Here is a 23,909-nt window from a genome sequence, read left to right on the forward strand (position 1 = left end):
GACCTCGCAACCTGGAAGGTAAAGGTCGCTCAAATGAAGGGAACGATGAGCACATATCACGAATATCACTACCCAAAGGCAGAACCGGCTGATCGAACACGTCTTTATCGTTATCAAAGTACACGTGCCCCAGACCCGAGGGCTGACGAATGTCAGCACTGATATCTGGGTGTGCCATTCGTTTGACTGCAGGTGACACTCAAGGGGCATTTTGCATGCAGAGCAAAGAAAAGGCACGCTCATCGCTTAACGGCAGGTGTGTAATCACGTCACGAGTAGCACTGAAATGAGCCGCGAGAGGCGATTAGATCGCATAGCGCCGAGATACGCTTGGCGCCATCTCTCGGCAGGAACATCGGCGGGTACATATGACAACCGCCGAACGGCTCACCAGTCCTTCTAGCCCGCCATAGTACCAGGCGGGTGACACTTCCCTTGGCTGCAATGGAGCCAGTATTTCCTGCGTTACAGCGCCCCTTGCGGATGATGGACTCTTACTGCGCATGCGCAGTCACGCTGCATGTGGATAGAGGGATGCGTAGCTCGTTCAGGCTGAGGCTTGCGTCGGACGCTATTGCACATACGTATCCGCCGTCGGTTTTGCTGCTTCCTGTTTCCTCACGCACTTTCTGGTAAGTATGCGTTGTACTTACTTTGGCATGCAAGTTGTGTGTATCCACATTTCATTCCAATGAAGTGACAATGTATTTTATTCGCAACATGAAATAAAAATAATACATCTGCATAAATAACAAACGTCAGTGCATATATACATGGAGTGAAACCGAAGCGAATATTGGTTCCATTACGGTTACGGTAATCTCCGTTTTAATATTTGCGGAAACAACATGGAACGCTTGCTGTCTTAAAGGATCCCAGTAATACAGTTCATAACTCGACGTACGCAGTACATGTCATACGATGCGTATGTCATCCGATATTTTGGTTCAAGCGCATAATATAGTATGTTGTCTACACAAGTAATAAACGAAAAGCTTTAGTAAAAGCACATACTACAACACTTGTTGAGTTGTATACCTATGCAAATATATCGCATTCAAAGGTGTTCGCCTTCACGCTTGAAATGATTTATATGAATCGGAACAGGTTACGGTTTGGGCTAATTTCCGACGGTGAACTGCCGTTACGGTACTTGAAAAAAATTGGGTTCCAAACGGGTTTCAGGTTCGTTCCAGTTTCACTACCTGGCTGTTGTCAAGGTGTCAACTACAAAACGGCGATAAGTTACAAATCGCATAAAAAATGTTTCGCGTAGACAATAAATAGAACATGTTGGGATACTGTAGACATCAACAAACTCATGACCCGAATAGACTCGCAAAGTTTATGCGTACAAACAAACTACAAGGCCTCCACTATGGATAAAAAATAAAATGCACAGCATAAGTGAAAGCAGAACGGCAAGAAAAACAAATCACATTCAGTTCAGGTCCACACTGATGGTGTATGTATGCAATATACCGCTACAGTTGCTCGTGAACAATTCATTTCTCAATGTTAGTGGTGCTAAGTGATTACACCCGCTTCTGTAGCCAGTAGTAGAAAACACTGAACTACTGAGTATTGAACAACAAAAACTGATCAGTGATCACATTTATCTTGCATATCAGGTCCCTTGAACGAAAGAGCAAGGCTACCTGTTACGCAAGTAGGGAAGGGCAGACATCGTCATAAGCAGAGTTGTACACTTTACTTTAAAAAAGTAATTGATTACAATTACTGTTATTACTGCACAAAAAGTAATTCTTTCCCATTACAAATTACTTGATAAAAAATGTAATACATTACCGATTAAAAATGTAATGCGTTACTTTTCCCGTTACTTTGCCTGCAGTGCACAACCATGAAATTCACAAATACATTTGAAAGCAACATATAAAACACATACACGCATTTAAAACAACATCGAATCATCTGCTTCGTTTTGTTACTATCCAGCCCGCACAATTTATAAATACAGTCACTTATTTTACTGTTGCTCCAGTAGGCCGCGTTGTAAGGGGTCATATAGTACTGTGGTGTGCATGAAACACGTGTGGACTAGAGACGGCCGTCACAGTGACCTCTACGTCATTACTTCAGTCGCACTCGTTGTGGAACAGAACAACAGATTTGTTTGCTGAAAAGGGTTGCCATTGCTCACAGAAGGTTAAGAAAGTAATCGATTACTCAGTATTTGATTACCAAAATTGTAATCAGATTACTTGGAAAATTACTTGCTCACAAGATTAATTGATTAGATTAAAAAATACTGAAAAGGTGGATTACTAGTAACGCAATTACTAAAAACACGTTACGTACAACTCTGGTCATGAGAAAATTGAGAGTGAGCAAGTGATAGAAAAAGCCCCAACAGTCAACAGTGTTATAACATGCTGTGACTTGACAAGCAGAGATGGTGGGTATGGTGGCGCTGACATGGCACTAACAACACTGAATAAGTACCACTGAGTTGTAGCAAAAACAACAATATAGGATGCAGATGACAAATGCATTATCGAATGAATGAAAATGTTCAGTCAGCTATATACACTCACAAAATTATGTATATATGTACAAAAGCTAGGATCCCATAATGTGCAACACACTGAATGAAACACGGACAGAAGAACACAATACAAGGAATACACACTGTATGCTGCAAATGTTGACTGCATATACACATATTTGCTTACTCTTGCTGTGGTGTGCTATGCATTATTGCCTTGTGTTGCACCATTTCTACTCTGGCAAGCTTGCGCATCTTGCGTGCTGCTGCTGAGTGCCGCGACTTTTGTTTTTTGAGTGAACGATTAACAAATCTAATGTGCCATTTCAGGCGTTTCAATGCATACAATTTTATGAACCTGCGGTGACATTCTGTTGTACAAAATAAATGAGTCTCGAAGTGAAGTATGCTACAGAGCTCCTTACACACACTAGCAGCATGTGCAATACAGCCGATTACGTCAAGAAAACGCTTTTCCATTTCTTGAACAACCCTGAAGCACTCTTCAGAAGGCACAGTTACATTTCCAAATAGTACATTAGGGATATCATGCGCTCTCAACATTGCCATGAACTGGTGAGATCCAAATGTTGCATCATTCTCTTCCGGCTTTAAAAAACGTTCACACACACAGTCTCTGCATTTTGTTGATATGAAGTCCTTCACAATGGAGCCGCTCAGGTAGTAGAGGACGTTCTCTTCAACAATGCTGCGACTCTCGTGTGCAATCTGGGCGGCACCTTTCGGTTCACTCTGTGCGGAAGTAGGATCTGAAGCTGCGGGGAGGGTTGTGCGCAAGGAACCCAAAGATGCACTGCTTCGTGCCAGTTCACATAGGAGTGAAGAATTTTCATCTTCACAGTTAGCTTGTTTTGACAGTCTCATTAATTTTGAAATCCATAGATGCTTGAGACCAGCAACAAACTGAAATGTGTTTGGGTTTTCATTGCAACCGTGTTGCTGCCGGAAAAGTCCAAAAAAATTTTCTAGTTGATCTTGTTGGATTCTTCTTGTGCATAGATGTTGAAAGCCAAAGTTTTCATGGAGGTCCTGCCACAGCAGAAGGATGGTACGGATAGTAATCTTCAGTCCTTCAATAGTGTGCGGCTGCTTTGGTCCGTTAAATTTCCAGGCTGATATCCATTGGAGGCATTCTTTGAGAAAGGCAATATGCTCAGAATCTGCAGCCATTGCATAGCGCAGCTTGTTGCCTTCTTTTTTGATTGTGGAGCTGTTGAGACAGTCGAATAGCATGTCCATCTTTTCAAGGAATTTGGATGTTGTTGTTGCACCTGGAGGCAACTCATTCAGTGAAATCAGGACAAGAACGGCAAGAGATACTGTGGCACTCAGTACTTGTGCTGCCCTGCTGACGTTCATATCGGCTAACGGATACTTGTAAATGTGCTTTTCTGTCAGTTTAGGAGCTAGACGGGGACGTAAGTGGTGTGTGCTTTCATAAAGTGACACGATGTAAGCCCAGTCTACGATGTCGGGTCCAATCTGTAGCTGCTGTGCACGCAAGTTGTTCCGAACGCCTTTCAAGAGGTGTGGTGTGTCAAAAGAAAAATAAATGTCTTGCCCGTTCAGGTGGAAGTACGGCCTTTCTGCTGACACTCCAAGCATTACCGCCAATGAAACGTTGTTGGCCCCTTGGTCACACACCACGACCTTGACAAATATATCGATTTCTTGCAGATTCTTAATAATGCTGCAGAGGAGAGGCTTTATAGTACTGGCAGGCGTTGCATTCTGTGACACCATGTGCGCTATTGGCTGAACCCACACCTTCGATATCCCAGAGAGAAGGAACACCAACGCTGTGTTTGCTATTCGTGAACTCCTTTTCATGCCGTCATCATGGAAGCCAAGCACAACGTCATTCTTGACATCATATTGAAGAAGACGTGCAATTGACATCTCGTCCAACATTAAGCAGCATGCTCGTTCTTGCCTGCTCCAGGTTTCTGTGCAATTTTTTATAATCTGCATGATGCCAGGCATGAGGCCAGGTCTTATATTGATGTCAGAGAGCCATCTCCGGAGTGACCGAACGGTGGGCAGTCTCAAGATGAAGGACACAAATCTGTATGCCTTCGGGCTGTGGAAGTACAGCTGCAGAGCGAACTCTTTCATTTCTTTGGTCCATCTTTCCCCCTTTTTCTTCACGGACAGGAGATGTATCTGAGTGCTGAGCAACAGGTATAATTCAGAAGGAATAAACTTCTTGAGGGTTTGCAAGGCATCTTCTTTTGTGAGTTCCTTCCTCCCCTGCTGAGATTTCAACCTGTTGAGAGCCTTCCTGTACTTCGTGACCTTCTCTTGTAATTTGGCAAGGCGACGCTGAAGGCGTGGGTCAGGGGACTGTGTTTGTGAGCTCCTTTGAGTCTTTGCTCGTCTTACTGTTGGCACTGTACATAAAAAAAAATCTCTTCAACACGTGTGTGCGTTCCTTAGAAAACAGAGCTTATAAATGACAATGTTGTATTATTTTATTTTAAATGCCCTCAGAGTTACCATTACAGAGGACATTTAATACGAAATTCTACATTGTTTGTGCAATTTCTTTTGTTTAAGTAAACCGGCCTCCCCTCAACAGTACATGTCATAAATGAAGCCGTGATTGATTCAAGCTCACCTGCTGCTTCAAGTGGCACTGAAGGCACTGAAGGGATTTCTTCAGCATAGGAGTCAGCTGGAAAGGCAATGGACAAGAGGAATGTGCACAGCTGTTTCAGACATCGTAATGCATGGTGTTACGCATAAGAATTTCACATTGTGCTAATTAAAGTGAGAATTTTTTTCTTTATGCTATGTTTTAATGCTATATGTGATGTTGTGATTAAAGCATTATCAAATTTTTTGTCGGAAACTTTTACATTTATGGGTTTAAATTTACGTAGCAAAATGCAGTGACAAGTTGTATGTGACAAATATAGTGTGGCATGCTTACCAATAGCACCTTCTGACATGCCCACAGGTGGCGGTGAGGATATACGTAGTGGTGACGCATCCGTGGTGTCTTGTCCTTGATTTGGTGGTGGTGAGGATCATGACAGCTCCATGTCACCTATAACTGCAACAAAGTCAGATCCACCCACAATATTACATCCAATAGATATTTTCCTTATTCTTCTCTTCTTTGGTTTTGAACTTGGTTTTGAATTGCTTACCGTCAGTTTCCATTGCCTCACCAGTCGTTGGCTGAATCTGGTGACTTTCTACGGGTTCTGCACATGTATCAAATGATGTTATCAGGGCTTTGCATATTATTAGTTTGCCTCTTGCAGCTCTTCTTACCCATGATATTTTGAATGCCGTCTTCAAGGAGTCTTGCATAGTTGTGGTCACAGATGTACCCTGGTGGCTGGGTTTGCTGTGCATCTGTAAGCATGACATAGAAGTTAAATGAGTGGAAAGTATGATGACACTAAGCTCGACAGCTAAGCTGCTCACAGAACTGACACAAGCAGTGTGTAATTATACGTAATTATACGTACCACTGCTAACCAAGAAATGCACTCTTGCATTGTCTTCTGGAACACTTGGCACCGCAGATTTTTTCAACCGCGTACAAGCTGGATCGGCATAGTCACTCGGCTTGAAATGTGCTGAGCAAAGGCTGTAGCTGTCATTCACCTGCCTCCTAGCCCTTCCCAGTAAGTCTGGCCTGTTGGCATATCTCAGCCATGTTTCAAACCTGTAGTAAGATTACAATGTTTGCCTTTCACTTTTCCACGTGGAATGTCAAAATGGTGCTCATATATGTGCCCATGCATTCCCGCCCTCACTATATTTTTCTTAGCTTTGCTTGTCAGAAATTATAATACAGTTACTGTCATCACTCAGAAGTGACGTTAGTGAAATCAGAGAGCACCTAAAGTAGAAAGATTAAAGATTCCTTGGGAAGCTTTTATGCAAAGAACAGGCTCTGGAGCTCACAATTTTTGTACAAAAAGGAAGCAACGCAAACATGAATCCCTGCATTTCATACGATATCAGATGGCGTTCAGTTCAGGCACTGTACAGCTTCACAATTTGAAGCGCACGCAGTTACATTGTGCTTAGGTACGAATTTTGTCCAAGCTACTAACGAGAGCGTTGAGAGAAGGAGAACGTGAATAGATAAATGCATGGACCCAGAAAAGGACGACTACAGCCGAACGCTTGTGCGCCTGTCGTCCATTTATATGTCACTATAAGTTCATTTACAATTATTCTTTTCCCCTCTCATCACTTTACGTATCACAGCTCGATGTGGAATAACAATTAAGTAACATTCACTTCTCAAATAATAAAAAGTTTAGCATGCAGGCAGTTGTTCCGTAACTGTAGGTACGTACCTTTCATCCACAGGAATTCGCGAAAATGTTATTCCGCGCTGTCTCCCAGAATTGTTGCACCATTTAGCGCAGCAATTGACGTGCCTCCCCGGTCCTGAAGGCATTTTTCTTCCCTTTCGAAGGGAACGCGATGACGACGCATGAAAAACGGCCACCTGCTTGCAATCCGTCCGTTTACTTTCGCCGGTTCATACAACGCGCGTCGCTCCGCGCGGTGGCAAGGTCCAAGGTCTGCAAAGGTTTCGGCCGATATCACGTGACATACGCTCAACAAAAACCACCGATGCTTTATTTCATCCAGGAAATATTTTTCTTCGTGCTATCATACTGCGCCAACAGTACAGAAAATACTCACAACAATAATTAATGAAACATCTAAGAAGTCCATCAAAGTGGTGGCGCTTACTCCAGTTCCACAGTGGCGCCTTCTGGTGCTGGCCCTGAAACTCGGCGAGTGTCTCAGGCGTGATAGTACTTCTATGCAGGTGCTCTGCGCACCGCACTTCTTTGGCTCCGGGAGTTACCAAATGCCGGTTGGGAACCAACAGGAGATTGGGCTGCCGCGGAGTAGCACTAGTCGTTGCATTCACCAAGTGATAAACGCCATGCAGGAGCCAGAAGTTATGCAGCGCTGGATACAGTTTCCATGTGACTCGACAAGTGCGCAAGACATCAAAGAGGGCTTTTTTTGAGAGCTATGGATTTCCTGGAACACTTGATGCAATTGATTGCACCCATGCGGCAATTGTCGCCCCATCACTGAATGAGTCAGTGTTTGCAAATCGAAAGGGGTATCACTCTATCAACGTGCAACTGGTACGTCTTGTAATTGCGATAAGACTACTTTCACTAGTGTGCAACTTACAACCGAGGTAATTGACTCTTTATAGCTAACCTAGCTAGTTTAAGCTAGTTTAAGTCACTGTTACACGTCAAACATCGTGTCACTTTCAAAACATTCTTTATTTGCCATTATGCAGAAAACTAGGCAATATTTAGGGATCCCTCACCCGGCGATTTCGGTCCTGAAATAAAATTAGAATTGATTACAATTTATAATATTCAAAATACAACCTCTGTACACCTAGTAAAAATTCAGTAGAACTCCTTGATGGCTTAAACCCTCTACCTCCTAACTAAAAAAATATGCTCAGTTAACCCGTAACTTCCCAGCCACGCCGCTCAGAAGAATTGGGAGCCACACACTATAGTTGAGCAGGCCCAACCTATGCCTATCTTTGCCTCCCTTGGCAGGTGTGTTCCTCGGAAATGGAGATACTAAATGTGAATGCGAAGTACCCAGGGAGCACTCATGATGCATTCATATGGAAGAATTCCGCACTGCGCGATGCATTGTCCTGCAACAGGATTCCAAGAACGAACTCATGGCTCATTGGTAAGGGCTGTTTCGTACGTCTGTCGCCACACCATATTCATTTCTCGCAGGGGATAGCGGATACCCCCTGGAGCCGTGGCTCATGGTGCCCTATGCTGAATCAGAGGCAGCATCTGATTCATCGAAAGCAACTTTTAATGTTCGACATCAGAAGGCACGGGCAGTCATCGAGCAGTGCAACGGACTTTTGAAGAGCCGCTTCCGGTGCCTACATAGACATAGAGCACTGCACTATTCACCAAGTGTAACGGGGAAAATAATAAATTCCTGTGCAATTCTCCACATCATTTGTTTGAGAGAGGGCGTTGAGCTGGAGGATCCCCCAGAGATAGACTCTGAAATGTTTGACACACACAGCCAAGCCGATCAGGAAGAAGCTCGAGCTGGAGGGGCAAGGGTCAGGGACCGAGTTCGCAGTCAGTTATACGGAGTGTGATATTGCTTTATGATGTACAAAGGTTTTGTATGCTTCGCACCCAAAGTGTGTACAAAAATAAATGTGTGCTTGCAGTAAGGAGTTCAATAACTTCTTGAAGAGCAATAGTTTGTTGCTCCTCTGAGGCGGCGACCCTATTGACCGCGTTTACAAGTTCTGTCAACGAGCCGTATATACGGCCCAGCTGCTCTTGTTGTTTGGTCTGAAGAGATAGGAAGCTCTGGCCGACTTTCTGGTACTGCTGTCTAATGGCCCCTGTAAGTATACTTCACAAAGTCAAGAGAGATACAAGAAAATTCGACTTGTACTTATTCTGCTCCGCCTCCTGTGTCTGGGTTATTGAGTCACGTCCGGTGACATTTGTGATTCACCATCTTGCGACGCATTCATATCAGCAGCATCGTCGGGAGCTGTTGCTGTATCAGTGTCTTCCACCTGAGAAGCTATGTGTTGCTTGTGACGACTGCTCGATTGCATTCTGCCCCTCTGCATCGCGGTGTAAGGTGTCAAACATTGGCATTGAACATAACAGTAATAACTGCAAGCGCAAAACAGAAACAGATGAACGTGCCATTTACTGCGTCGTCGCCGTTTGTCTCCAAATGGTCAGCAGCGGGTGGTTGATATTCAGGTAGAGCATTGGCCATCAGGGAAATTCCAGCCTCTGGGGTGGTAGCGACACCCACAATGCACACGTCTCCCATGAGGCTGACAAGAATTTCTTCTGCATCGGTTAACCTCTCAGTGCAGGGCGGATCGCCCCCAGTTCTGTTCTGCCAAGCGCAGATCCGTGCAGCTTTAGCTTTTACGTAGGACCTCCAGTCCTGCCATGCCTACGCGAAAAAAAAAAAAAAAAAAAAAAAAAAAACGAGACAGAAATGCGTTACGATTCGTCAAAGCACCACGAGATTGCTAACGGCTACAGTTTTACACGAAACGCCACGTAGACCTCCCTAAACACAGAAACACACCTCATCCTGCCTGTTAGTCACTGTCCCGATCTTGACAATGACAGTACTGTCCCGATCTTGACAGTATATGTGGACGAAAATGCCTCTCGGAATAAATTACCATTGGTTTGCATGCATCGGGCCATAATCTCGTATTGCTGGGCAGTTGTTCGAGCACTGCGAGAACCACGCGACGACGGCATGTTTTGTATTGCCAACTGTAGGATGGGACAAGCGTAAGCTTGCCCACATCACGGTTCAAAAATAGTACTGCCCTCGCCCTAAAAACGAAGAGCAGGCATGCACTACATTGTCTCCCTCCACGGCTTTGCTGCCTTCCAAAGAATAGTAGAAAAACCGAAGAAGTGAAGTGACGGAAATGAGGTTGACACGCTCGCGCCCCAGGCGTAGTCAACTAACATCACGTGTGTAGTGTTCGTATAACCGAACATATAATATCACATACACGGATGTCATCGAAGTAACGTAATACATACCGCCACGTAGGCGCGTCGATCCAACACGATGTCTGTAAACAGACACGCTGGGAGAAACTGTAGAGGTATGAGAGAGTCGAAAATAAAGCATCGAAGTGTACGGACGGAAAGGAGCCTCTGTCGTTGTTCTGTTCAACATTGGGCACGATACAGAATATCCTGTCAAGACACCACAAAAACTGGCGACGAGGATGGGATGTTAATCCACCGTCGGAGAAGCCCATGTCCGAAGCAACGGGACAACAAAGCCAAGAAGCAGGTTCGACAGACGCCGCGGAGCCACGTCAAGTAAGCGATATGACGAGCTCCCTACCAGCCCTTCCACCGTTCGACCCGCACTCAGATGTGTCCTCGCTCGCTCAGCGTTGGACCAGGTGGTTAGCTCGATTCGAGAACTTCATTCTGGCGGCCGATGTCAAAGATGCAGAGCGCAAGCGTGCAATGCTGCTCCACTATGCCGGCGAAGCAGTGTACGGCATATTCCTGTCGCTCTCTAACACGGGAACGGATTACAAGACTGCCGTCAAATGCCTGACAGAGCACTTCGCTCCTAAGAAGAATACAGTTTTCGAACGACATGTGTTTCGACAGGCCAGACAAGAGCCTGGAGAGACGTTGGACCAGTTTCAAGTCCGACTCAGAAGATTGGGTGCAACGTGTGAGTTTACCGCCATTGAGGACGAGATAGTCTCGCAGATCATAGAAGGCACATCGTCGCAGAAACTGCGCAGGGCTGCACTTCGCGAGACGGACATCACGCTGGAGAAACTTCTTAGCACGGGACGCAGCATCGAGATCTCCGAAGTGCAAGCTAGCAGCATAGAGAGCCCAACGTCAGCCCAACCTGTGCAGAAGATCACACCAAAGAAGCAGCCGCATGAGGGTCCGCCTCCGAAGAAAAATCACCAGCGAAATCGTCCGAAACAAAACCACACTGGAGACACCCAAGCAGAGAAGTGCTCAGCATGTGGAAGGACCTGGCCCCACAAAGGTGGCAAGACAAACTGCCCAGCCTGGGGACAGACCTGTCATAAGTGTCAGAAGAAAAAACACTTCGCTAAATGGTGCAGAGGCCCTAGAGAGACAAAGGAAACAGTGCGATCCCTGGCTGCATCGACCTCCACAGCAGACCCTCAGCAAGCCCCGAGCTCAGATGAGTCACTGTTTCATGTGCGAACCAACACGAGCAAGCTTCCAGTTGTCACCGTCAAGGTTAATGATACGTCAATAGACTTTTACCTGGACACTGGAGCTGGGGTCAACGTTGTAGGAGAGCAAACCTGGCGTAAACAGCTCCGAACACCGTTAGACGCTACAGCAACCCGTCTCGTACCGTACGGTATTACCCAAGAGATACCTGTGCTGGGAACATTCGTTGCTGAGTTCAGTGCCCGAGAAACGAAAACGAGAGCACCAGTGTACGTTGTAAAAGGGTCACAGACATCCCTTTTGAGCTACCAGACAGCCACAGAACTACAACTCGTCAGCGTTGTGCAGAACATTGCCGAGAAGTCTTCCGTCGACGCCGTAAAGGAATTTCCGAAGCTGTTTGATGGACTCGGTAAGCTCAAGGACTTCCAAGTGAAACTAGAGATTTCGAAAGACGTGCAGCCCGTCGCCCGTCAGCACCGGCGGATTCCCTTTCGGTTAAGAAAAGCGCTAGAAGCCGAGGTGTCACGGCTGGAGGAACTCGACATCATCGAGCCAGTGACAGGACCGACACCATGGGTTTCCCCTGTCGTCCTAGTTCCCAAGCCTCGGAACGACGGAGCGGTGAGAATGTGCATCGACATGCGAGAACCCAACACAGCAATCACGCGCGTTCGTCATGTCATGCCTACCGCAGAAGACATAGTAAACATACTAAACGGAGCTGCATACTTCTCGAAGCTTGACCTCAATGAGGGCTACCACCAGCTTGAATTAAACGAAGAGTCAAGAGTCATAACCACTTTCGCCACACACTGCGGTCTCAGAAGATATAAACGATTACTCTTTGGCGTAAATGCCGCAGCAGAAATATTCCAGGACGCAATCAGACAAGTCCTGCCAAATGAAGATGGCATCATCAGTGTAAGCGACGATATCCTAGTGTCAGGGCGCACAATCCAAGAGCACGACCGCCGTCTGCGCTTAGTGCTGAAACGTCTTGAAGATGCAGGACTCACACTCAACAAGAAAAAATGTGTCATCGGTGCTCGAGTCCTCAAATTCTTCGGACACGTGTTTTCGGCCGAGGGAGTGAGTGTCGACCAAGACAAAGTAGCAGCAGTAGCTGAAATGACACCACCGAGAAACCCGACCGAAGTCAGGAGCCTTCTCGGAATGGTTAATTACTGCGGCAGATTCATCCCTCGCCTGGCCGAACTCGTAGAGCCACTGAGAAGCCTGACACACAGGGACGCCGAATTCTCCTGGACAACAAAACACCAAGAGGCACTTGGCAAAGTGAAGGAGGCCATGTCCCAAGCACACACTCTGGCGTACTTTGACGACAGCAAAGACACATATCTCCTCACCGATGCTGGACCTGATGGATTAGCCGGCGTTTTGGTCCAAGAAAGAAAAAGGGACAAGATACCCAGTATCTTGGGGTACTACAGCAGAGCACTAAACCTGACTGAGAAGCGATATCCTCAGATTGACAAGGAAATGCTTGCAATTGTGTCGGCTATCGAACACTTCCGAGTATACCTCGCTGGGGGACACTTCACAGTAAAGACAGACCATCTACCGTTGGTGTCCATCCTGAGAAACCCCAGTGCAAAACTGTCAGCAAGACTAGAACGTTTAAGCCTCCGATTGCAACACTACCTATTCGAGATCCAGCACATCCCGGGAAAGGACAACCCTGCGGATTATTTGTCCAGGCATCCGCCTCCCTCACCGCAAGAAATCAAGCCTTTCCGAGAAACAGACGCAGTTGAAGAATACATATCCTTTGTAATGAAGGCAGCCACGCCAAACGCACTAACCGTGCACGACATCGAAGATGCATACAAGAACGATGCGCAGATGAACAGTTTAATCAGCGCACTACGGGCAGCTGATCGAAAGTCTCGTGAACGCCTGTGGAAAGATGAAAAGCTAAAACCTTTTGCCCAAATCAAGGACGAGCTAACTGTGACTGACAGCAACATAGTCCTGAGAGGAACTCGTCTGGTGATCCCCGAGAAAGCCCAAATGCAGGTCATCCACCTTGCACACCAGGGACACCAGGGTCTGGTGAAGACGAAACAGCTGATACGAGAGAAAGTGTGGTTTCCAGGCATAGACCAGAAGACGGAGGCCGTGATCAAGAGATGCGCAGCCTGTCAAACAATTGTCGAGGAGAAAAGGGTTTCGGCCCTGATGATGACTCCACTACCCGATGGGCCATGGCAGTCACTTGCAGCAGACTTTGCAGGACCCTTGCCAGGAAACAGCTACCTGCTAGTGGTTGTGGACGAGTACTCACGATTCCCCATCGTTGCGACGTTGTCTTCACTGACTACCACAGCGGTAACGGCAAAACTCAACGATATATTCGCAGTACACGGCTTACCACATGTACTGAAAACAGATAACGGTCCACCATTCTTCTCGAAAGAATTCGCAAGCTATCTGAGCCAAAATGGCATACGTCATCACCGTACCACCCCACTGTGGCCGCAAGCAAACGGTGAAGCAGAGAGATTTATAAGAAGTATCAAGAAGACCGTGAAGGCGGCTGGCGCCTCCGGAAGCAACTGGAAAGAAGAAATCAGCAACTATCTCCTGAACTACAGAGCAACGCCACACTCCACGACTGGCATTACTCCAGCAGAACTTCTGTTCGGCAGAAAAATTCGAACAAGAATTCCTGAGATACCAGAAAAGAAACCCCATGAGAACCTGGAAAAGAGAGACCGGGAGAAGAAGGAGCAAATGAAAGCATATGCAGACAAGCAGCGTCATGCAGCGCACCATGAACTTCGACAAGGAGACACTGTGCTACTGAAACGGCAGTCGCCACTGTCGTGTGAGTCTGCATATGACCCTCGACCCTACCGAGTCATCAGGGTCCAGGGAACAGCGATCACCGCCGAACGCGACAACAAGAAAATTGTCAGGAATGCCTCATTCCTTAAACGCGTTCCTAAAATCCCCTCTCAGGATTCGGACGAGTGGCAAACAGCGGAGCACCCTGCCCATACAGCTGTTCCTCCTGCCAACGCAGAAGATAGCACCAGCCCTTTTGATGCGAGCCCGGATCAACGCACAACCGGCAGCCATACCACAGCAGCAGTGACAAACTGCCGTAGTTCCGAACGTGCAAATCGCGGAAAACCGCCTACAAGATTTGCAGACTACTTCTTTATGTGACTGAAGGACTTTAATAAAGCAAGGGGGGATGTAGTGTTCGTATAACCGAACATATAATATCACATACACGGATGGCATCGAAGTAACGTAATACACACCGCCACGTAGGCGCGTCGATCCAACACGATGTCTGTAAACAGACACGCTGGGAGAAACTGTAGAGGCATGAGAGAGTCGAAAATAAAGCATCGAAGTGTACGGACGGAAAGGAGCCTCTGTCGTTGTTCTGTTCAACATTGGGCACGATACAGAATATCCTGTCGAGACACCACAACGTGCACGGCCGTAACGACACCGACAGCTTAACGACATCGGTTGACGAAGAAATGCGATTGCGCCAAGGGGACATCGTCGTTACGTTTGTTCTATTCGGTAGCCTCCTGCTTCGCTTGCCGTGTTAAGGACGGAGAAGAGGATGAGAAGGACCACGCGCACCGCTCGGGATCTGTACCTTCCCCCATTTCGGTATGCAGCCGAGTATGTTCGATCGAGGTTGTGGTCAGAGATTACGCCACTGTCCCGTTGACAAAGCGAGCACGAAATATGCCCCGTGAAACCCGTCTCGCGCTAGTTTTAACGATCGCCGTTGCTCTCGGTAGCTCGTGAGGTGGACTTGATGTCAATGCAGACAATAGCAGTAAGCTATTACTCACGCATTTCCTGATAAAAGCGATTTTATGTGAGATATAAAACGGAAGCGTTGAACCAGTTCGCGAACCGGTTCGGGGCTTCGAACCGGTTTGCGAACCGGTTTGCGAACCGGTTCGCTTTTGGCGCGGCCGAACCGGAACTGAACCGGAATGAAATCCAAGCAACACGAACCCGAACCGAATCCGTATTTTTTGCGGTTCGACACGCTGCAGAAGAGGTTAGCCAGCTGTAGGACTCGAACCCACATCTTCTGGATTACCGATTACTGGATTAAGATGTGGGTTCCAATCCTACAGCTGGCTCAGTGACTTCCTTCTTTCATCACTAATTCCTTAGGCACTTGAGGCTTTGTATGTATTTGTCCTTTCTATGTGTTCCAGCCTCAGAACATCAATTGCCATCATGTTAAACAAAACGTGGCTTCGTCGTCACACAAACGTGGCTGAATGATGTTTCTAGTCCTCCATGCTTGTCCTGCAGACCGTGACTGGTCTTGTAATAGAAGAGTAAATTCAAGAATAAACCTCCGAACACACAGAAAAAAAAACTGCACGCGCGCGTTCGTTGCAACGAGGATATCACGGAAAACCACGGCCCCCGTCGTCTGCTTTTGGCAGCTGGCATACGCATGCTCTTGGGGTCACGTGAGCGGTCACGTGGTAGACAGGGGCATCCCAGAATGCAATGCGCAGGCTGGCACGCTCGTCCCAATGGAAAAAAGTTGGAAGGGCCTAGGCACTAGGGCGCGCCTAAATGACAACAACCGCGGTGCCGGAGTCGCCATTTACCTGCGCGCCGGTGTAACCGCTACGCCACTCAAAATGCCCGTTTGCGAAGATGACATTGGAGAGACCTGTGCAGCGCAGATGGCCAATGGACTCGTGATAGCCGTTTGTTACTTCTCGCCTCGTGCCACGACGGAACGGATGCGCGACTATAGTCCACGCACTTACCCATTACCGCAGTAACAAGGTCCTCCTCGTCGTGGTCTTCAACGTGGACGTTTCAGCGAGCAAGAATACGGCGTTCCTAGAAAACACACCGCAAACTCCCCAGACCCGCAGTGGAACGTGATATGAATAGTACATCAATGCACTTTATTAGGGAACAGCATATACAAACATAATGCGCTCTGTGGAGCGGAATGTGGTACATGATATCACAGTCCATGGCACACAAGATTCTACCAGCACGATTATGTATGAATGTGTGCCTACTTTATGTTACATACTGGAACATGTGCAGCTGTAACTGCGCCAGACCTGCGTATGTCGCATTTACCCATTTGCAATCCGCGCTTTCTTCCTATATATCTGAAGATGGACTCGGCAGTACGCGTCGACCGGTGCGTTAAATAAAGAACCACCAACCATTATAATGGTGAAATACACACGGGTCAAGCCCCAGCAACATTGGAATGGTGGGCTGATGCTCTGCCTTCTCGAAACTGGCAGTGGAGACAGGCAGGGACTTGGCGGGACCACATGATTCATGCATGGAGTATTTCGCCATTTCTTGCTTTTCGAATTTATTTAGGCGACTAGGCGGCCAGTAAACACGTGAGCAGTAAAACGTCAACATGATATTCAGTTTTTGCTTGCGTAAATTCAGTGTTGCACCGTCCCCACATGTTATGTCGCACGTCACGCATGGAACTAAACCGTCACTGTTCAAAGGACTCTCATTCTCTGACCGCTTACCGTGAGGGAATCAATTGCACTGTCGTTGGTTTGTGAACAACAGTGCATCTTTGTGTATCCGCACGCGGACACTACTGTAATCGGTTACAAAAGACAGAAATAACTGGGACCACTGCAATTCTTGGCGCCTGATACTAAGGTATGCGCATCCGCAAACGACAAATGTAGTCCATATAATGAAAATATGTTTTCTAATGTCTAGTGATGTCACGAGTTCTTCGCGGTATAGAACCCGCTGGTTGGCGTCGTTTGACGAACTTTCGAATTTAGGCGATATTCGTCGATGTTTTCAAAGGTTCGCAGGCGCGACCCTATATAGGCTAGCAAACGATGCACTTTTTTATCGATTATTTTTTATCGCAAACGATAAAAAATAATGTTACTGATATAGCACCTATAGTTTAAAATAGTTAGTTTGAAACAAACTAATACAAATATCCACGACGCACAAGAAAATCCAAATGTTTGTTCGTACAGCCTCGTCTTTCCGCCACACCAGCAGAAGTCGCTAGGTAGGAGTAATAGGTACTTTCTAGGGTGCAAGAGTACTAGCTCCCTCTGTATAGTATTCAGGCACCCTATTTTCCAGGGTCTCCACCCGACTAGCACGGTCCCAAATCAACATGCAGCACACAGCAAGATTTACAGCGCCATAATCGAAACAAAAGAGGAATAGGGTAAGGTGGGGCAAGATGAGACACGGGGCAATATGAGACATTTTTTGCTCGACGCCGCCTGTTTCAGAGGTGTGTTGCCCCATGCGCTTGAAATGTTACTCATAGGTGGCTCTGCATGTCCGCTTTATTGCACGTGAGAATTGTCTGGATTGGTATTTGCGTTGAAGAGAAAAAAAGTCGGTTACTTCTGCATCGGTTAAGACCCGCAAAAAGGCGAGATTTTCTGTAGTCCATTTTCTTGTCAGCTGTGCAGCAGCGTGTCGCAGGTTTATTCTGTCAATGTAACTCCACATCCTATTTCTTTATTCATTCATCTAGATATATGCAAAATATGGGCACTCTTGGTTATCCGGTGTTTAACTGAAAAATTAATGCATCCGATGGTATCCACGGGGCAAGACGCGACAACTTAATGTAATTTAAATGTAATGCAATTTAAATTTAATGTAATTTAGAAACGTATCACTCAACTATTAGGTGACCTTATGCTTGTTCCTCAGAGATTCCTTTATTGCATATTTTCTACGATTTTTCAGCAAATTTTCCTGCGTCCTAGGATATTTCCAGCAAAGCAGACGTGCACTCAAATGCGGGTGACCAGCGACACATCAGACTGGCGGTGCCTTGTTTGCAAAGGACGGTAGAGGGAAATAGCACCGTGTTCTGTGTGGTTTTATCGCACATCATGTAGGCGGTGGGCTCAAGGGGGCTGTGTAGGTGCTTAAATTGCAAAAACTAATTTGCATAGTTCATTACCACGGCGTGTCTCATCTTGCCCCACGCGCTGTCTCCTCTTGCCCCGAGGGTTATGGCAAGATGAGACAATCTGCATTTTTGAATTTCTTGTTCTGTGTTTATGTTAGAACCGGTTACGTCCGTTCTGATTTACAGAGCAGAAGGTCTAGACCTCTGAGAATGTGCCTATGGTAGTTTTTTTGAAAAACACGAACAATAAAAATTCCATATTCAATTGCAAATGTCTGTCTCATCTTGTCCCACCTTATCCTACATGGCGGATTGTCGAGTTATAGTCCGGGAAGCAGATAGACACACATGCGCAATACAGTCGAACCCCGGCGAAGTTTATCGAACAAAAATTGGAATTTAGGAAACTATTTCGAATTCGAACCTCGACAGGTTGTTTCGTGACACCCGTACGTATGCCGTTTTTGGACTGCCCAACGCATGGGAAAGTTGGCTTTTTTGTACAGTTGTATTACGGAGAGATCTGGTTACCGATAAGGCAGCATATTGCTTGGGGAAGTTTGGGAAATCATGCATCCTGACTCCTGAGTCGACTTCACAGGGATGTGAGTTTAGTGGGAAAAGTTCATATCACGAGGAATACTTACTAGTGCGTCGTGCGGATTTTAATGGAACTATAACAAAAGGTCAGTCCTTTGTAATCATAACTAGGTATCTATAACAATACTTTTGTGACATGCGATCGCTTTGTTTTAAGCCTTACTCGTTTTCCTGTTCGCTCCTTTGCTTGTGTTTTACGCCACATGGATCACATGTTTTACGCCACATGGATCACATTCTTTACGCCACGTGGATCAACGCCATCCAGACTAAACAAGGTGCTGCCTTCTCTCCTCCTTCGCTACGTGCTCACATAAAATCCTTGGATCGTCCTACATCCTCATAAAATCCTAGAAATCGTTGCTGTACAGCAAATTCAATATTTCCCTGCCGATTCCAAAGACGGAAATCCAGTGACAATGAATGACTTCTTGTGCAGCAGAAGATAGCTCGCTTCTATGGCTGCATGACTAGGACCGTTGCCGTGATTGGTGAAATTACTAACGGTACGTCACGTCAAGTAGTGAATAGGCGTTGTTGGGCAGGTGAACTGCTGGACTATGAACGCCCACCAACCGAACAACTTGTTTAGTCAAGAATGCGGTTCCTATAGATGCACCCGCGTACATGCGCAAAAGAAGGCAACTCGCACTCATGGGTTAATATCGTTAGACCTCTCACGTGACTGCCTGTATTCCATAGTCACAAGCCAAGACATGGCGGAGAAAGCCACCGGGCAATGCAGTAACTTACACAGCATAGTGGCAGCAGCATCGTCAGTAGTTCTGCGCACTCTTCGTGAGTTATTATGGCGATGCCGACAGCCATTAGTGGTAATGAAGCGTTGCTGTTTGGGTTCACCAGAACAAGTGGATCTCCTGTAGCGGATAGTGCACGTCCCCCATGTTAATATGAACACTCATTACGAAACTCACGTGAAACTACTGGGCATTTCCCAACCTTTATGTTACATGATCCCAACGGAAAATGGCGAACCCGCAATATTTTCGGCTGATTTTGTGGCGCATACGAATCTGCAAAATATAGATACGCAATGAATACACTGAAGTTATTACCAAGGAATACCAAGCCGTCCTCTCTGGCTGACTTTTCCTGCTAAAATAAATAGGTCCCCCCCCCCCACACACTAAAGTAGTGCTATTGCAAGAGAGCACATAATATATTCCTTGACATACGACGTTTCATTTCAGCAGCGATATCTTTTTGGTTAGTGTAAAAATGTCACTGAAATGTGCGTAACGAATTTAATAGCGAATTATTGGTGTGAGGACCGACACTTCCACACTGCGGCGTCAGATGTAACTTATTCAAGGGTATTCTGGTATTCGTGAAAACAGCGTGTCTGCTACTGTTTTATTTCGTGCCTGATTCCACGGTAAAGAAAGTAATTCCGATTTTTTTTCCCGGATAAGATCCCGTTAGACACTGTCTTTGATCAAGATAGAGCGTACCTCATACGCTTACTAGAAGAAAAAGTCGAGTGATACCGAGACGAGCCGGCCATATACTGAAGGGAATTATTCCCTAGCTAAATATTTCTTACCTAGCCAAACTGTCATACGTTTTGTACACAAAGTGCACGTCAGCAATGTTTATATCGAGTAACGGAATACTAGGGTGTGCTACCAATGAACACAAGTTGCAGACTGTCATTTATCTTCTGGCGCGCATTCCTTATCAAAGTCTGTGCCGCTTAGTGACTACTCCGAGCGGCATAGTTTTTAACATCATCATACATACGCAATTGAGTTAAACGTTCATTCGGAAATACTTTGACGCCGGGACAAACGGCCGAGAGACCCGGATGTAGCCCACATGGACTATAAGACCTAGCTTCGTGTCACGATCGGAATCAACATCCTTACAAAAGAAAATCTTCTGGTACAAACACAATTTCAATAACAGCACCATCCTTCCTGTTACTTTTCGATGGTTTCCATATATCGTATGTGCTGCCTCACTCCAGTCCTTGTTCTCAATCTCACGGATGAGTGGGAGTGCATGGGTATGGGAGATTCGATGAGGGCGAGGGCTTGACCTATAGGCGACACATCCTGAACACACGCACTACCTCACATTAAAAACTGTTTACACATTCATGCCTCGTTGCTCTAGCTCTAGCAGGGGATCGTCTTCTGTGGGACTGGTGACAACAGCCTGCACGCACACGGAATTGGCTGGCCGTGAGGGGGGAGAGCTGTCTCGCGCACGGAATTCCAGGAACACATCGTCATTATCTGATGCGGATCTGTCCGCGTCACTTCCACCGTGCGGAATTGGTTCCAACTGACTCCACTCGGGATAATCCGGGTGGTGGATTCTGGTGTCACTTTTAGAACAGGGAAGACCCTCCGATGCCCGAGATTCCAAATGGCCCTGGCTGCTCACTTTCAGTCTGCGTGGGCTCTGACTAGACAACGAGCGAAGGAACAGAGGTAGGTTCCTCAATGACAGCTTCTTGAGCGAATTGTCCGAAGCTACCTTTCGACTCGAATGACGACGTTCACGTCGCTCACTACAAATGTCATCCACACTAATGTGCATCCTCTTCTGGGGTCTTCTAGGTGGTGGTGGCGGCGGCGGCGGAGGAACAGGGGCGTCCGACTGCACAGACGTGTTTGTCGTCTCGTCTTTCCCCGAGTTTCTATTGTCTGATTGGTCCGTAGAAAGAATAGCTGGATCATCTTTCGATAGCTCGCTACTATCTTCACGGCTTGTTTCTGCGAGTCGGTTGTAGAAACAGTTGAACTTTTCGTCGAATTCCTTGCTCTTGAGCGGATCCCTCCTGCAGCACGCAGGGCACAGCTGCTGGCGTCGTGGTGGCGACCTAGGAACGCGACCGGCCACATCGTCCATGGCCAGCTGGCGACAGAGCTGAGGCTTACCTCGAAGGCTACGCGCCGGCGCCTCTGCTGCTACTCTTGCAGGTGGCTTGCTGCCGTCACTGCTCACTGACGAGCGGGACATTCTCATCGTGGACGTAGACGAATCCTGCCTGCTGCACGACAAGCTAGAATCGTGCGACGCTTTGCGTCCAGCGGTGTTGCCCCGACCTAACAGCAGCCTGAGTGGCATGTTTCCTTGTCGCCAGCTGTCAGATCGGGACGAGAAATTCTCGCTGGAAATACTCGAGTTTCTCTGCCCTCCGCCTCGGTCCACGGCACGCTGAATGCGCGCCAGGGCGTAACTGTATGCTGCCGCGTCTGTCGACGTCCTCGAGTCTCCAGTGTCGCGGCAGAGTAGGTAACGAGCAGCGAGAGATTTCCACCCGGGAGTAATGGTCTTTGGTACTCCGCACTGACACTGAGGCTGATCCGTGACGCGTTCACCAGCAGAGTTTGTGTTGCCCAGCAGCGTATGCCGGTTGGAGAAGTTTGAGCTGTGCCTGCAACGACCAATGCCCCGTGTGACGCGGGACTCTTCGATCCTTTTGCAGATGAGCACGCAGTCCCTCTTGAACTGCTTCGTGAAGATGGCGTACAAGAAAGGGTTAGCACAGCTGTTGAGTGGAAGAACGAAAATTGTGAACACTTTAGCTTCTTCTAAACTGACCAGCTGGACGCCTGAGAGAGCAGTCAGCGAGAAGAAGGCAATCGGCGCCCAGCATAGAAAGTCGGTGAACACTAGCAGTGCCATTCGTTTTGCAATCCGCGAGTCATTCGAGTTCCACGCTTGCGACCCACGTATTGCGCAGTACATCTTCAAGTAGCAACCCATGAGGATGAGGAACGCGACCCCGTTGATAAGGATGAGGAATATGACGTACGCAAAAGACGCCGCGGAGGTTTCGGTCTCGAATGGCAGACACACAGCAAATTTGCGGTAGTCGCTGACACCCACAAGAGGAAGGATCGCCATTATAAGCGCAAACGTCCAACCGATGCTCATTATGTAACCCGCATGCTTGAGCGACAGTCGCTTGTTGAGATGCATGGCGTGTGTAATGGCGTAGTTGCGTTCCATGGTGATCACTGACAGTGTGTACACGGAGAGTTCCGAGCTGAAGACACCCAGGAATCCTGCCACTTGGCACCCAGCCGACAACTGCCACCAGATCCCGTACACCTGCAATGCATGAACCCATTAGACATTGACATCCATCAATGTAGCAATGACATTCAGTTTGGAGGAAGCAACTGCAACTCGAAGAAAGAAGGAAGTCACTGAAAAGGTCAGCCAGCTGCAGGACTCGAACCCACATCTTCTGGATTACCGGAACCTGGAACCGGATTCTGGAATCGTTTTAGTGACTTCATTCTTTCTTCGTTCATTGTTCTTAGTCACTTGAGGCTTTGTGTGTTTGTCCTTTCTTCTGTGTTCCAGCCTCAGAACATGAATCTCCATCATGTTCAACTGCGACTCGCCAGTTCGTCGTTTGAGTGCCCCATACTACTGAAGCCAGGACGGCCCTAGGCAGGGCCAGAAAAGAAGTAGCCGCTTTGGAAAGTGTGCTTGCAAAACAGGACGTATAGGCCCAATGGTGAGCACTAAGCTGAAATAATTGTGGAAGATAGCTAGAAAATGGCGCTATGCATACATGGTTTTAAACCATAGCTAGCCATCTTGTTACTACTGTACAATGGTCCCCATCTTGGTACTGGTCAAATGGTCTACCTTGGTACTCTCTTGGTAACACTTGGTACTCTACAATGTACCATATCCAACAGGTATCTCTGGAAGAGCAGGCATCGCAGCAAAAGCGCAGATGTCGCTGTTATCGAGACTAACATTGATGGCGAAGATGATGTTTCATGCCTTATACATTTGCTGTCATGTCCAACTTGTGACTGGGAAGGGGAGGAGAGACAGCATAATTGGAAGCAAAGAATATGCGAAGTATTCTCCTTAGCTCGCATAGAGCATCTACCCTCTTAAAGGAGCAGTGAAAAGACATTTAGGATTACTGGAAACCCAGCTTAATTAACCGAGTAGCCTATCAAGAGCGACCATGCAAATTATTTGTCCCAGAATACTATCTCATTACCGTACAATTTAATTTACAAAAATAGCCCTGAAAATTAGCCTTGTGTGGAAAGACGTGACCTCAGAGGCGCAGTCCGATCTACTACCGTGACGTGAC

General features: G+C 46.9%; 2 protein-coding genes across 2 annotated transcripts in view; one reads left to right on the forward strand and one right to left on the reverse strand.

The window, feature by feature from the left end:
• The first annotated feature begins 10,335 nt into the window (after positions 1-10,335).
• Positions 10,336-14,475, forward strand: LOC135395676 (uncharacterized protein K02A2.6-like). The gene has a single exon (XM_064626773.1). The coding sequence runs from the start codon at positions 10,354-10,356 to the stop codon at positions 14,473-14,475; it is 4,122 nt and encodes a 1,373-aa protein (XP_064482843.1). The 5' UTR covers positions 10,336-10,353.
• Positions 14,476-20,487: 6,012 nt separating this feature from the next.
• The window catches only part of LOC135394289 (leucine-rich repeat-containing G-protein coupled receptor 5A-like), a 372,926-nt gene continuing 369,504 nt past the window's right edge, over positions 20,488-23,909 (reverse strand). The window contains exon 17 of the mRNA XM_064624974.1: positions 20,488-22,894. Coding sequence (XP_064481044.1) covers positions 20,918-22,894 — 1,977 coding nt within the window. The 3' untranslated portion in view covers positions 20,488-20,917. The remainder of the gene's footprint in view (positions 22,895-23,909) is intronic.

Source organism: Ornithodoros turicata, chromosome 5 (assembly GCF_037126465.1).
Source record: "Ornithodoros turicata isolate Travis chromosome 5, ASM3712646v1, whole genome shotgun sequence".
Taxonomy (NCBI): Eukaryota; Metazoa; Arthropoda; class Arachnida; order Ixodida; family Argasidae; genus Ornithodoros; species Ornithodoros turicata.

Coding starts and splice junctions, on each gene's coding strand:
- LOC135395676 (XM_064626773.1), top strand. CDS start 10,354: ATGTCCGAAGCAACGGGACAACAAAGCCAAGAAGCAGGTTCGACAGAC.